This window comes from Monodelphis domestica, chromosome 4 (genome assembly GCF_027887165.1).
Source record: "Monodelphis domestica isolate mMonDom1 chromosome 4, mMonDom1.pri, whole genome shotgun sequence".
Lineage (NCBI taxonomy): Eukaryota > Metazoa > Chordata > Mammalia > Didelphimorphia > Didelphidae > Monodelphis > Monodelphis domestica.
Window position 1 is genome coordinate 180,141,714 of NC_077230.1, and position 13,685 is coordinate 180,155,398.

The window sequence follows — 13,685 nt, forward strand, 5'->3', positions numbered from 1 at the left end:
TGATCTGGTTTAGATGAGTTTGCAACTCACCCAAGCAGAGCAGACAGCTCAGTCCTAGGGATATTTCAAAACTGAATATAGTAGTCATGAAAGTCTTGTTTGGAAGGCCAGTTGTTGTCAGATGCCAAGATAACCAGGATAGATGGATGCTAGGATATGAAGTAAAAACTACAAAAAAAAAGCATTAGTATTTCTATATATTATCAAAAAATAATAAAGCCAATGAAGGGAAATATCATTTAAAATCACAAATGTATTCAATATCTTGGAATTAACCTACCAACACATATAGTAATTGGTAAAACATGACATATAAGATAATTTTTACAGAAATTAAATGACTCTAAAGGGCTGGGAATTGCAGAGACATATTTGAACTTGATGTAAGGGAAAGATTCTTAATAATTAGAGCTATTCAGAAGTGTAATAGGCTGGCTGCTTTGGAAGAGCCTCAGTTCCTTCTCACTGGAAGTCTTTAAGCATAGTATTATGACTTATATATATATAGTGTAGAAAGGATTCACTTTTGGGTCTTAGTTGTACTGGGTTGACACTGAAGGCTCTTCCAACTCTAAAATTCTCCGATTCTATAATTGTAGTTTATATGATCCTGGGAAAGAAATTTTTCTTTTCTGGGCCTCCGTTTCCTGATGTGAATTGAAGTGAGGTTGATGTGCCACATGATATGTAAGGTATTTTATGATTACTGACTTATTTTATGATCATAGAAGTAGATATTGCTTAAATTTCAATCAGATGACAAGTTGATAATTGTAGACAACTTTTCTCTTCTGATTTTGGGGGCACATAGAACCTTAGTTTCCTCAACTATAAAATGGGAGGAGGAAGAAAGGTTGAATTTAGTTTCTTCATCTGTAAAATGAGGGGTGACTAGATGAAATCTGAGGTCTAATCCAGTTCTCTATTGTGATCTTGTAAAAGGAAAAAATAAATAATTGGAGGAAGATTCCATATTTATGAATAGACTAGTCTTATATAGTAATATAATAAATAAATAAATAAGAATATTTATATATGTATATATATACATATATATATATAGCATTTGCCAGTGACTATATTTTGGTGTATGTGTCCTCAACTTACTTAAACTTGGAAGTCATTGCAACTAGAAAGATTTTTAAGGAATCAGAAGTCCATAGATGTATATATGCCCTGATTCTGCTGGGAATAAAGGTCCAGGAGTGATAATTTCAGAGTGGCAGTAATGCAGTAAGAAAACATTTATCATATCTGGGTTAACTACAACCTAGTCATGATAACTCAGTACTTGTGTTTGAGGCATCTATCACCATCTGATGACCATATATAGGATGTCCTAAAAGTCTGTTTTTTTTTTTTTAATTAAAAAAAAATTTAAAAAACCCTTACCTTCCTTCTTATAGTCAATACCATGTATTGGCTCCAAGGCAGAAGAGTGGTAAGGGCTAGGCAATGGGGGTCAAGTGACTTGCCCAGGGTCACACAGCTGGGAAGTGTCTGAGGGCAGATTTGAACCTAGGACCTCCTGTCTTTAGGCCTGACTCTCAATCCACTGGGCTACCCAGGTGCCCCCTAAAAGTCTGTTTTTTTTTTTTAAATTAAAAAAAAAATTTAAAAAACCCTTACCTTCCTTCTTGTAGTCAATACCATGTATTGGCTCCAAGGCAGAAGAGTGGTAAGGGCTAGGCAATGGGGGTCAAGTGACTTGCCCAGGGTCACACAGCTGGGAAGTGTCTGAGGGCAGATTTGAACCTAGGACCTCCTGTCTTTAGGCCTGACTCTCAATCCACTGGGCTAACCAGGTGCCCCCTAAAAGTCTGTTTTTTAAAGCTTTAATAGCTTACAACTATACTAAAACTTTTGGAACATTATGTTTGCATATGTGTATGCATGTGTGCTTACACTTGTGGTTGTAGGAACAAATTTAATCATGCAAATCAAGTAAATTTATAATATTGGCAAACATTATAGGAATGTTAAAACTATGTAGATTTGAAAAAAAATTCTTTATAAAATTTTGATTGAAAGAACTAGTGAAACAGTACTGTTCTAGTCTTGGTTACCTTAAAAAATCATGAATATTTTGTTTTTTGCCTTGCTTTTATATTCTCCAGGATCTTACTTTTAAATCTTGTTAATAGAACAGTTGTATACGTGGAAGATTAAAACTGACTAGTGATGCCTTATTTTTTTTTCTCTTACAGGTTTTGCAAAAGACATCAAATTAAATCAAGTTCAAATATTCCTTGTGTCCCAAAAGACTTACTGATGATGTCTGAATTTGTTCTTCCACGGTTTATTTTTTGTCTTATTCAATACTTAAGAGAAGGCTATAATGAACCAGGTATGTTTAAACTAGTACAATGATAGGGATATTTTTAACGGTTCTAAGATGTAGCAGTAATGATCAAGTTCTTTTTCAGAATGAATAAAACATGAACTTTTTGGAAAAAATTTATAAAATGTAATTTGAGATCAATGAGGAGGATTCCCTACTGAAAACTGATTTTATTGTGTATTAGACACAACTTTCTCTTACTGGAGATAATGAAAAATAAGTAGGAATAAGGTTATATGACCTCTTAGAGAAGAACATTTAACCCATCTTTTTTCAAAGGTGAGCAAACACTTAGAGTTCATGTAACTTGCTGAAGATTACTCATGTATATTATCTTCAATTTATGAGGTTAAAGTGACTTAAAATGACCTAATGAATTTGTGACAGAATAGGATTAATGACTTTCAGAAATCTCTGGGTTTTTAGGGTAATATTCTTTTGAAAAACTTGTTCTTTCAATCTTTGTGTTTCCTTTTGTTGTCATGGATATGTATTTAGCTTTTTGTTGCCACTTGTGATGCTTGTTTCATATTTTAATGAATAGTAAGCTGTATAATATATTAATGGAATCTGTTAGCAGTATAAAGGAGAGAGGTAAAATTCTAAGTATATTTGTATTATTACTTTTATAACAAGAATAGACAGTTGGTTAAAAAATATCTGAAGTGGTGAGCTTATATAACTGATTATATATTCTAAATCTTTTAAATCGGATAAGAAACTTTGAAAAAGGCACTCTATATGTATAGTTAAATGATCAAAATTTTTGCATGTTTCACATAATGTTTTGAATTGCTGTTAGATTAAACAGATATGTTGTATCTTTTAAATGTATATTAGTTATGTTAGTATGTTAGTATGTTAGTAAAGACTGATAATTACTTAATTCTATTTTATAATCAAATTAACATGTTTAAAATACATGGTTTGTCATAATAATTTTGCTTTTGTGTGAACTTTTATTGCATAGAAATTATATTACTGGAAAATGTAATTAAAGAGTATTCTTAATTTTTTATCCATTTTCCAGTTTATAAATAGAATAGAATACTAAATAATATTAAAAAAAATTGGATTCTGAAAAGCCAAACTGCTGCATTTTATCTATGAATAAATGAGTTCATTTATTTATTTCTCTAATTTAAATGACACAAATAATCCCATTTCCTTTCATTTCAAATAAAAGCTTTCTATTATTTTGGCAAATTAAAATACTTGGTTAAAGAGCCCTTTAAATAATATATAATGCTGTTTCATACAGTACTTTCTTCACAGAAACCTTGTGAAGGAGGAAGTACTAGAGCCTGGTTTCGGGTACCCACAAGGCTTCTTGCTTTCAAGCCCAGTATTCTTTCTCATTATACCTTTCATTCAATCTGGGTTTGGTTTTTGTTTTTGTTCTTGTTCTTTGGCTTGCCATGAATTATTTTCAGAGGAACATTTCCTCTTTGGAATGAAGAAAACAGAATCATTGAGTTTTTGAACATCTGGAAATTACCCTGGCAGCCATTAATATCCTAATGTTTAGATTTCTATTATATGAATAGTGGATGTTCTCCATTTTGCATGTCCAATATATTTCAGTACTTCAAGGATCTAGAATTTTGTTGTATAGATATTTCCTTCACTGATACATCATATGACAGATTATAGCCCCTTAATAATTTAGTGAATGGTCTTTGAGAGTTGCTGTTGTATTTGAAAAAATCATCATCATGTGGTAGTGGTTTGTCTAATAGGAATAGGGATTAGACTTGTGGTTTCATTGGTATAATGAACTCCTAGGTGAGGAAACTCTCAAAACTAGTGCAAGTTGGTACTTTCTCTGCAACTTAGAGTTTTCGGTAGTTACTTAGAGCACTGAGAGCCCAAGTCACTTGTCTGTCAGGTTCACATAGCTGAAATATGTCAGAAGTGAAGACCTGAACCCATGTTTTCTTGAGTTTCAGTCCAACTTTCTGTCAACTATGCCATTCTGTTTCTCAATAAGACAAATAGAATTTTAAAACTTTATTTTTCATATTTTCCAAATTTCATGGCATAACCTGGTGACTTAGTCTTCAAAGTTAAAATGAAATTCAAATGATTGTTTTTATTATATAAGCCTTAATTATTGTGGCTTAAAAATATATTTGCTTACCTTATTATCATTCATAAACTAGCCTCATAACTTTCTAAAAGTTTACATTTTGTTAAGAGAAACCTTTATGGAGAATTTTTTATTTGAAAAACTTCAACCAGAAAATAATTTATCTTAACTTCACAGTTTTCTGTGAATACATGCAACATTGGATTATTATAGTTATTGTTCCCTGTGATAACCGTTAATAATTATTAAAAGGAGCTGAACTGTTACAAAATACTGTCTTGTGGCATATATGAAATGTAAGACTCCTTTTCTTTAATTAGATGGTGGCCACAGAAAATTACCTAAGAGCGATGAGGAGATGAGGAGTGGAAGAGGAAAGCTACTTCTCCCATGGACAAACCCATTAAGATTATGAACTTTGTCCTTTCCATCTATAGTACCTCTTCATTTTGGCATCCTTGATTGTCTGGCACACATAGTAGTTTAAATGTTTCAAGCCCATTTTTATACCAGTCAGTTAGTAAAAACATTTATTAGGTAACTATTATTTATGTACCTGGTGTTGTGCTAACCTCTGGGGATAAAAAAGAACGGCAAAAGATAGTCTGACTTCTGGGAACTTGCAATATAATTGGGGAGTCAACAAGTAAATAACTATCTGTAAACTAACTATATGCAGGATAAATAGAAAACAAATCAGTAGAAGGCACTAGAATTAACAGATATTGAGAAAGATTTTCTATAGAAGATAGGATTTTATCTGGAACTTAAACTAAGCCAGGGAAGCTACGAGATGGAGATGAGAAATGAGTGATGCCTGAGTCAGAAGATGGGTTTCTTTATTGAGGAATAGCAAAGAGGACAGTGTCATTGGATTGAAGAGTAGTGGTGGTGTGGTTTAAGAAGACTAACAAATTAGTTGTGTGTGTGTGTGTGTGTGTGTGTGTGTGTGTGTGTGTGTGTGTGTGTGTGTGTAATTAAGTTGTGAAGGGTTTTGAAGGCCAAAGAAAGGATTTTATATTTGATCTGAAAAGATGATAGGGAGTTATTAGAATATACTGAGTGACATAGTTGGAAGTGACATGGTTGGATTTTCACTTTAGGTAAATCACTTTGATGTCTTAATGGAGAAAGGACTTGGAGTAGGGAAAAATTTATGACAGGCAGACCAACTAAACAGATGTTTTCAGTAGTTCACATGTGAGAAGATAAGTGTACTAGGGTGATAGCACTCTCAGAAGAGAGAAGGGAGCATATCCAAGTGGCATTACAAAGGTAAAACTGACATGCCTAGTCAATAGTTTGAATATTGATGATGAGCAAGTGAGGAGTTGAGGTTAACATTTAGGTTTTAAGTCTGGTTGCCGGAAAATAGTGATGGTCTCAACAGTAATAGGGGAATTTAGAAGGGGGAAGGGTTTGATGAGGAAAAATTATGAATTCAGTTTTGAACTTGTTGAGTTTAAGATACCCAGTTTGAGATGTCAAAAATAAAATTGGAGATGCTAGACTGCATGTTAAGAGATAGATTAAAGATAGATAAATAAATTTGAGAATCATCTCCATAGAGATAATTAGGTTCACGGGAGCTTATGAAATCAAGTGAATTAGTATTTAGGGAGAAGAGGCCCAAGGACAGAGGAATGCTTATGGTGAGTGGGGATACCTTAGATGAAGATAGGGCAAAAGGAAACTGAAAAGGAATGGTCAGGTAGGATCTTAGCATACTACCATAGTAAAATAGATTTTTAAGCTAAAAGGGGAACGTTAGAGACCATCAAACTATTATCTCTTATTTTACAGATGAAGAACTTGAGGCACAGAGAATTTAAGTGACTTGCTCAGAATTAGAAAGCTATTAAATGATGTAGGTTTTGAGCTTGTCTTTCAAATGTCTAAATCTAGTGCCCAGTCCACTATCTGTCTTGTCATTTTCTTGTCTGTCATTTAGTTCAATAGTTTCATTTTACAAATGAGAAAAATCTAGACCCAGAGTCTCTAAATTCACTTAGATAATTAAAGTCAGAACCAGAATGATATCAAGCTATGCTTATATTATACACTGGAAGTAAATTAAAGGTTTACATAATTATATTTCTATTGGTTGTCTCCATTTGTGTTTCTTAGTTTGCCTTTGCTTCTATTCATAGTTTGCCATTCAAGCTATTTCAATTAGTAACTGAAAAAGTGAAGTCCTTTCTTTTTGGACCCCACTTTTAAAGTCAGAAATATTCTTTTTGACCTACATTTTCAATAATCTCTAGATTGTGCCTAGAATTTTCTTAAATTGGGTTATTTTTTTTTCCTGGTCATTTGATAGAGTCATTCCTCCTTAAAAGTAAGTTTAGTGTTTCATGGCTCTTTTCTAAATTAGTGTTTCTCAGCTCAAACTCTGCTTGGCTTTCATAACCTATTCCCTCCACCCCCAGTCTTTTAATACCTTACACCCCAATAAATACTGTACATTCTAGTGATATTGGCCTCTGCTGTTCTTCAAGCAAGGTACTCCATCTCTCAGCTTTTGGAATTTTCCTTGGCTGTCCCTCAGACTTTGAGTGTTCTCACTCCTTATTTCCACTTTCTGGCTTCCTTCAAGTTCCAGCTAAAATCTGGCCTTCAACAGGAAGTCTTTCCTAATGTTTATTAGTCCTCCCTCTATTTACTATTTCTTATTTATCCTGTGTATAGTTGTTTGTACATAGTTGCCCCTTCCAAAGAGATCCCTTCCTCTCTGATTGGAAAGGGTGGAGAATGGACATTGGAGAGCTTCTTCCAGATCTTTCTCTAATTAAAGATGGCACCCAGAGAGTTCTTCTCATCTTTCCCCCCTGGTTACCTTCCTAGGTCTTATCTTCAGAAACTCATTATTCTGCTGCGCCACAAGCCTCTCCTTCCCTCTGGTTGGGGAATGTAAGGAAGTGGACATCTGGGAGTTCTTTGATTGAAAACTCTATTGTTTTAAGGAATAGAGACATGGAGAACTCTCCTCATCATTTCCTACCCAACTACTTTTCTTCATTTCCAAAAATTCATCTTTCTGCAAGATGAAATCAACTCAGAAACTCATGCTTCTCAGATCATTTCCTATCCTGTCTGTGGGACTTCATCATGCCTCCATAATGGGTAACATCTAACATCTCCCTATCCCCTACTTTTCTGCTTCTTTTTTATGTGTTGTCTCCCCCATTGTATTGTGAGCTCTTTGAGGTCAGGGACTGGCTTTTTGTCTTTTTTGTCTTTTTTCCCCCCATTTTTATTTAGAATATTTTTCCATGGTTACATGATTCATGATCCCCCCACCCTACTTTCTCCACCCCCCCTCCCGAATCCAACAAACAATTCCACTGGGTTATACACGTATCACTGTTCAAAACCTATTTCTGTGTTATTCATATCTGCAGTAGAGCTATCCTTTAACATCAAAACCCCAATCATATCTGTATTGCACTATGTGATCAATAACATATTTTTCTAATGCATTTCCATTTCCACAGTTCTTTCTCTGGATATGTATAGCATTCTTCTAAGTTCCTCTGGATTGTCCTGGATCATTGCATTGCTGCTAGTAGAGAAGTCCATTACAATCACTTGTGCCACAGTGTATTTGTCTCTGTGTATAAGGTTCTCCTGGTTCTGCTTCTTTTACTCTGCCTCATGTCCTGTAGGTCATTCCAGTTTACATGGAATTCCTCCCATTCTTTATTCCTTTTAGCTTTTGTCTTTTTTTTTAAATAATATTTTACTTTTCCCCCTCAATTATATGAAAAAAATTTTTTTCAAACCTTTGTGAAGGGAACCAAATTTTCCTTCTGTCCCTTCTCTGAGACAGCAAGCAATCTGATATAAAATTTAAATATATTGACCAGTGGTGGTTTGAGGACTAACATTTAGGTAATTCTTACCTTTTTCTGCTTTAAAGCTTCCATATAAATTTTAGTTCACAGTTTCTCTCAAAAAATAACATATCATTATAATTCTCTTGCCCTCAGAATGACTATCCTGTCTTCCAGTCTTTGTATTGTTGGAAACTTATTATTTTTCAGTCAGTATAAATATTAGCAACTAGGTGGTACAGTGGATAAAGCACTGGACCTGGAGTCAGGAAGATCTGACTTCAAATCTGGCATCAAATACTTACTAGCTGTATGACCCTTGGTAAGTCACTTAATTTCTGTCTGCCTCTGTGTACTCATTTGTAAAATGGGGCTAATAATAGCATCTCACTCACAGGAATTATGTGGATAAAGTAAGATAATATTTGCAATGTGCTTTTCAAATCTTATAGCACAATCTAAATATGAGGTTGCTATTATAAACATTAGAGATAGAGATAAGAACTATATCTTCAAATTTATGACTTCTGGCAGAAGGTAAGTAGCAAGTTTCATCATTGAGATGCTCTGCTTTCTAGAGAATGCTATTGTTTCTTTTTTTTTTAAACTGTTATAGTGATACTTTATGTCTCTACATCAGCCATTCCTTCCTTTGGTCTTGAGGGGAAGAATAGATACTACACTAAATTTAATTCTTCATTTAGGCTTCTTATATTTGACTTTGTATAGAAAATCAACAATACCCTTTAAAATGCTTTCTACATTATATTATAAAATATATACATTATATTATAAAAATGTCCTAAACCTCATTATTGTTTTTCAGCAGTTGATGTACCATCAGAAAAAGACCTTCACAAAGTCCTTCAGTTATTGGAACCCCAAATTTCTTTTCTGGAAGATTTGACTAAAATGGGAGGAGCAATGAGATCTGTTCTTACCCAGGTTTTGACAAATCAGCAAAACTACAAAGATCTTAGTTCTGGTGAGTTGCAACATCAGAGTGGAATGTTGTAAATATTTTAAAAAGTCTTTAATAAAATCATTTATCACAAGCATGACTAAGTGTTTAAAAAAGATTATTAGGAACTTGAGAAGTATTATGATCTCATTTATGACTTCATAAACTTTTTTTCCTCTTAAGCTCTGTATTCATACTAAGTGTTTAAAATTAGAAATATTTTTGTTCCCCATGCATGTATTTTTACTTCCATATTCTGGGAAAGGAGACTGGAGAAAGGGCTTAAAATGAAGAATAAGAGAAAAACAATTGTGAAAGTGATAGTAGAGGGCTTTGGAATTGTGAAGAAAGGCATAGATTGAATGTAGAGAGGGTAAATATGGAACTCCTTGAGAATTAGGAGGAAAGTAACATAGAACCTTCAGTTTAGATCTGGAAGGGACCTTAGAAACTTTGATATCTAACCAACTTATTTTGCATTGAATAGATGAACAAGGTATGATATAAGGAAGCTTAGGTTTAGAAAGGTTGACTTGCTCGAAGTCATACAAGGTAGTAAGTTGCAGAAGCAGATGCTGAACCCATGTCTTCTGACTACAGTACTAGTCTTCTTCTCACTGTGCCACAAAAGACTTGAAATGAAGGACTTGAAGGAAGATAGTTTGTAAGCTAAGCTTTGTGGTCAAGGTCTTAAGATTCAAAGTATTTGGAAATAGTAACAATTTTGAATTTGAAGACTCTTAAGTTTATCATCACAGTTTTCCTGAAGAGCTATTAGCAAGGAAAACAAAAAACTGATTCTTTAATTTTCTGGAAGTATGGAGAACATTAATAATTTTACAGTGCTCTGGATTGAGTATTCATTGTTCATATTTTTACTACAGTCAAGTGACTATGCTTATAGTGCAGTTTGGTTTCTCTCTTTGAAGATAAAGTAAAGGATTTGAGAAATCCTTCTCTACTCACCAGATTATCACAGTGAATGAAAAGTTATTTTAAAAAATGAAAGTAAGTTATCAAAGTAGCAGGATATTAAATAAATCTATATAAATAATCATTTCTATATATTGCTAACAGTCCTGCAAGAAGATAGAGATACTCCATTTAAAATAACCATAAATAGAATAAAATACCTGAGAGTATACCTGCCAAAGCAAAGGCAGGAATTACAGGAACATAATTATAAAATATTTTTTCACAAAGTCAGATCTAAATAATTGGAGGAATATTAACTGTTCATGGATGGGCAGAGCCAATATAATTAAAATGACAATCCTACCTAAATTATTCTACTTATTCAATGCCATCCATCCCAGTTGAATTACCCAAAAATTATCTTATTGAGCTAGAAAAAATAATAAGAAAAAAAGGTCAAGAATAGCAAAAGAATTAATGAAAAAAATGTAAGAGATCTAGCAGTACCTGATTTTAGATTGTATTTTGAAGCAGTAATTATCAAAACTATTTGGCACTGGGTAAGCAAGGTAGATTAGTGAAATAGTACAGACATAAAACAAACAGTAAGGTTACAGTAACTGCATTTGCCAAAAACATAGATCCAGGTTTTGGGGATAAGAAATCATTATTTGGTAAAAATTATTGGAACAACTGGAATGTAGTTTGGCAAAAATGAGGTATAGATCAATATCTTACACTAGTCATTAAGTTAAGATCAAAATAGATACATGATCTACACATAAAAGAAGATATCTTAAATAAATTAGAACTGGGAATATATTACCGATCAGATTTATGGAGAAGAAAGGAATTTTTGAGTGAATAAGAGATGGGGAGCATTGTGAAATATAAAATGGATAATTTTAAGTACATTAAATTGAAAAGGTTTTGTACAAATAAAACAAATATTGACAAGATTAGAAAGAAAGCAGAAAATTGGTGAAAAATTTTATAGACGGTCTCTTGGAAAGAGGTCTTATATCTTAAACATATAGAGAACTTTGTTGAATTTAAGAGATAAAAGTCATCCCCCAACTAGTAAAATGGCAAAAGATTTGAATAGACAATTTTCAAATGAAGAAATCAAAGCCATATGTGAAAAATACTCTAAATCATGATTGTTTAGAGAAATACAAATCAAAATATTTCTGAAGTATCATCTTACACTCATCTAATGGCTAAAACAACAAAAGGGCAAAATGGCAAGTCTTATAGGGGATGTGAAAAAATGGGGACACTAATACATTTTTGGTGGGGTTCTGACCTGACCAACAGTTTTAGAGAACAATTTGGAATTATATCCAGAGAGTTTTAAAACTGTATATACTCTTAGACTCAGCTTTATTATTGCTAGGTTTGATCCCTAAGGAGATGAGGAAAAAAGGAAAAGAACTTATATGTCCCAAAATATTTATAGGAGCTCTCTTTGTGGTGGCAAAGAATTGGAAATTGAGGGGATGCCCATCAATTAGGGGAATGGCTAAACAAAATGTAATATATGATTGTGATGGAATATTATTGTACCATAAGAAATTATGAGGAGGCTAATTTTAATAAAACTTGCTAAGAACTACATGGGATAATGAACAGCGAATTGAGTAAAATCAAGAGAATATCCTACACAGCTACAGATTTAATTATTGAAGAATAAATTGTGAATGTTACCTCCAGAAAGTGAACTGAAAGGTGGAAACATGAAAGACATAATTTGCATGAACATGTCTGTCTCCTAGATGATGCCTTCTGTGATGTGGGAATGGGGTAGGTGCTGGGATTCTTGTGGGTAAATTTATTTATAATTTTAAAAAATGGAAGAAGGACTTTAATATGAAATGAAAAAAGAAAAGAGTCTGAATAGGCAGAAGTAGATTCTTGATCCATGATAGAGTTTGGAAGGTAGAAGACAATCACAAGAGGAAAAAGGAATTGAATGCTGCTGAACACTGAGCTAAGAACAAATGTTGTTTAGCCATTTTTCAGTCATGTCCAAATCTTAGTGACCCTTTTGGAGGTTTTCTTGGCAAAGATACTGGAGTAGTTCACCATTTCCTTCTCTAGCTCATTTTTACTCAAGAGGAAACTAAGACAAAAAGGGTTTAGTGATTTTCCCAGGGTCATATTATTAGTGTCTATGGCTGAATTTGACTCACAGGCCCAGTGCTCTGTCCACTGTGCCACTTAGCTTCCCTGAATCAAATATTAGGTCCTTGTGTAAGAGAAGAGAATTAGACCCTCTAAGGGTGAAATGGTCATTTGTACTCCAAAAAATGTTAATGTGGGTCCACAGGCACCTCAGAGTGAGAGATCTTAACCCTAATAATCAGAGGAAGAAGAAATTAGTGGTAGTTGATGACTGACTGCTGAGAAGTACTGAGATATCAGGTCAAATAATAGTTAACAACAGTATAGAAATTTACTGTCTTCCTAGGAGAAACTCTCCATGACCTGATGACTACTACCGGTTTCTAGTCATACACATGGGCAAAATGGCCTGAAGGAACCTTCAATTCATTAGGATAAGTCATTCTTAAATTTTGGACAAGAAACGGAAGATGTTATGGGAATAGGTGGTGTTTTCATCACTGCTGCTTACTAAGTGAAGAGACCCAGGAGAGAGGCAGATTTAATAAGTGAACAGCTATTTAAGAAGAGGTCTGAGAATGAGATTTGGATTTCTGGACCAAGGCTTAAAGTATAGGAATGAAAGGCTCCTGGCCAGGGATGGAGTACACATAACAAGGATGGGTAAGAATATATTTGAATAGAGTTTTGCAAATCTAACCAAAAGGGCTTCAAATGAAAAAAGGAAAGGGGAGGGAGAAAATTTCCTTGTATAGACACAGAGCTGGATATCATGCAGAATATCTACAATGTATAGAGGGTAATAGCAGTTAAGACACCTAGAAATATATAGGAAACAAAAGTCTATTAAAATATTCAATAAAACACATAGCCTTAATATATATATTTAAGTATGCAAAGTATGGTTACAATCAACATTCTATAGAAATCATAATGTATGAAGGCAAATTTGATCACAACAGTATCATTGAGACTTAAATGTGGTAAGTCCTATGATTGTAATATGTCTCTTGAAGGATAGACCTTTTCAAAAGGAATAGAATAGGTATAAGTTGCCAAGCAGTGTTGTATGGTAAGAAAATATACTCTTCTGAGGAAATCTGGGAACCATAGTGCATATGCCTGGTAGAGAGCATTTGGGTGAAGTCAGTGGAATCAGAAACAGAAATGATAGTATTATTTGAATATACTTCAGGGCACCTAGACAGAAAGAAGAAGTAGATGAAGAGGTTGGGAAGGAGACCCAAGCCTGGAACAGAGGCATGCTATAAGAATGCTGGAGGGGACTGCAGATATCCAGTCATTTGTTAGAGCTCTCCCTTGGCCAAAAACAGCACAGGATACCTAAATGTTCACCAAAATGGAAGGTTAGACATTCTCTCACATCTGAAGGGTATACACATCTAGAGACAGTCATATGCC

At 33.8% G+C, this 13,685-nt stretch overlaps 1 protein-coding gene across 11 annotated transcripts in view; it reads left to right on the plus strand.

Moving 5' to 3' along the window:
• The window catches only part of UBR3 (ubiquitin protein ligase E3 component n-recognin 3), a 338,509-nt gene that overhangs the window by 32,204 nt on the left and 292,620 nt on the right, over positions 1–13,685 (plus strand). For 7 of the 11 annotated variants that reach the window (XM_056797275.1, XM_056797273.1, XM_056797276.1 and 4 more), the window contains exons 2-3: positions 2,208–2,347; positions 9,090–9,248. In XM_056797275.1, coding sequence (XP_056653253.1) covers positions 2,208–2,347; positions 9,090–9,248 — 299 coding nt within the window. Of the gene's footprint in view, positions 1–2,207; positions 2,348–9,089; positions 9,249–12,665; positions 12,927–13,685 lie in introns of those variants that run through there. The other 4 variants (XM_056797274.1, XM_056797280.1, XM_056797283.1 and 1 more) reach the window with 2 other exon arrangements.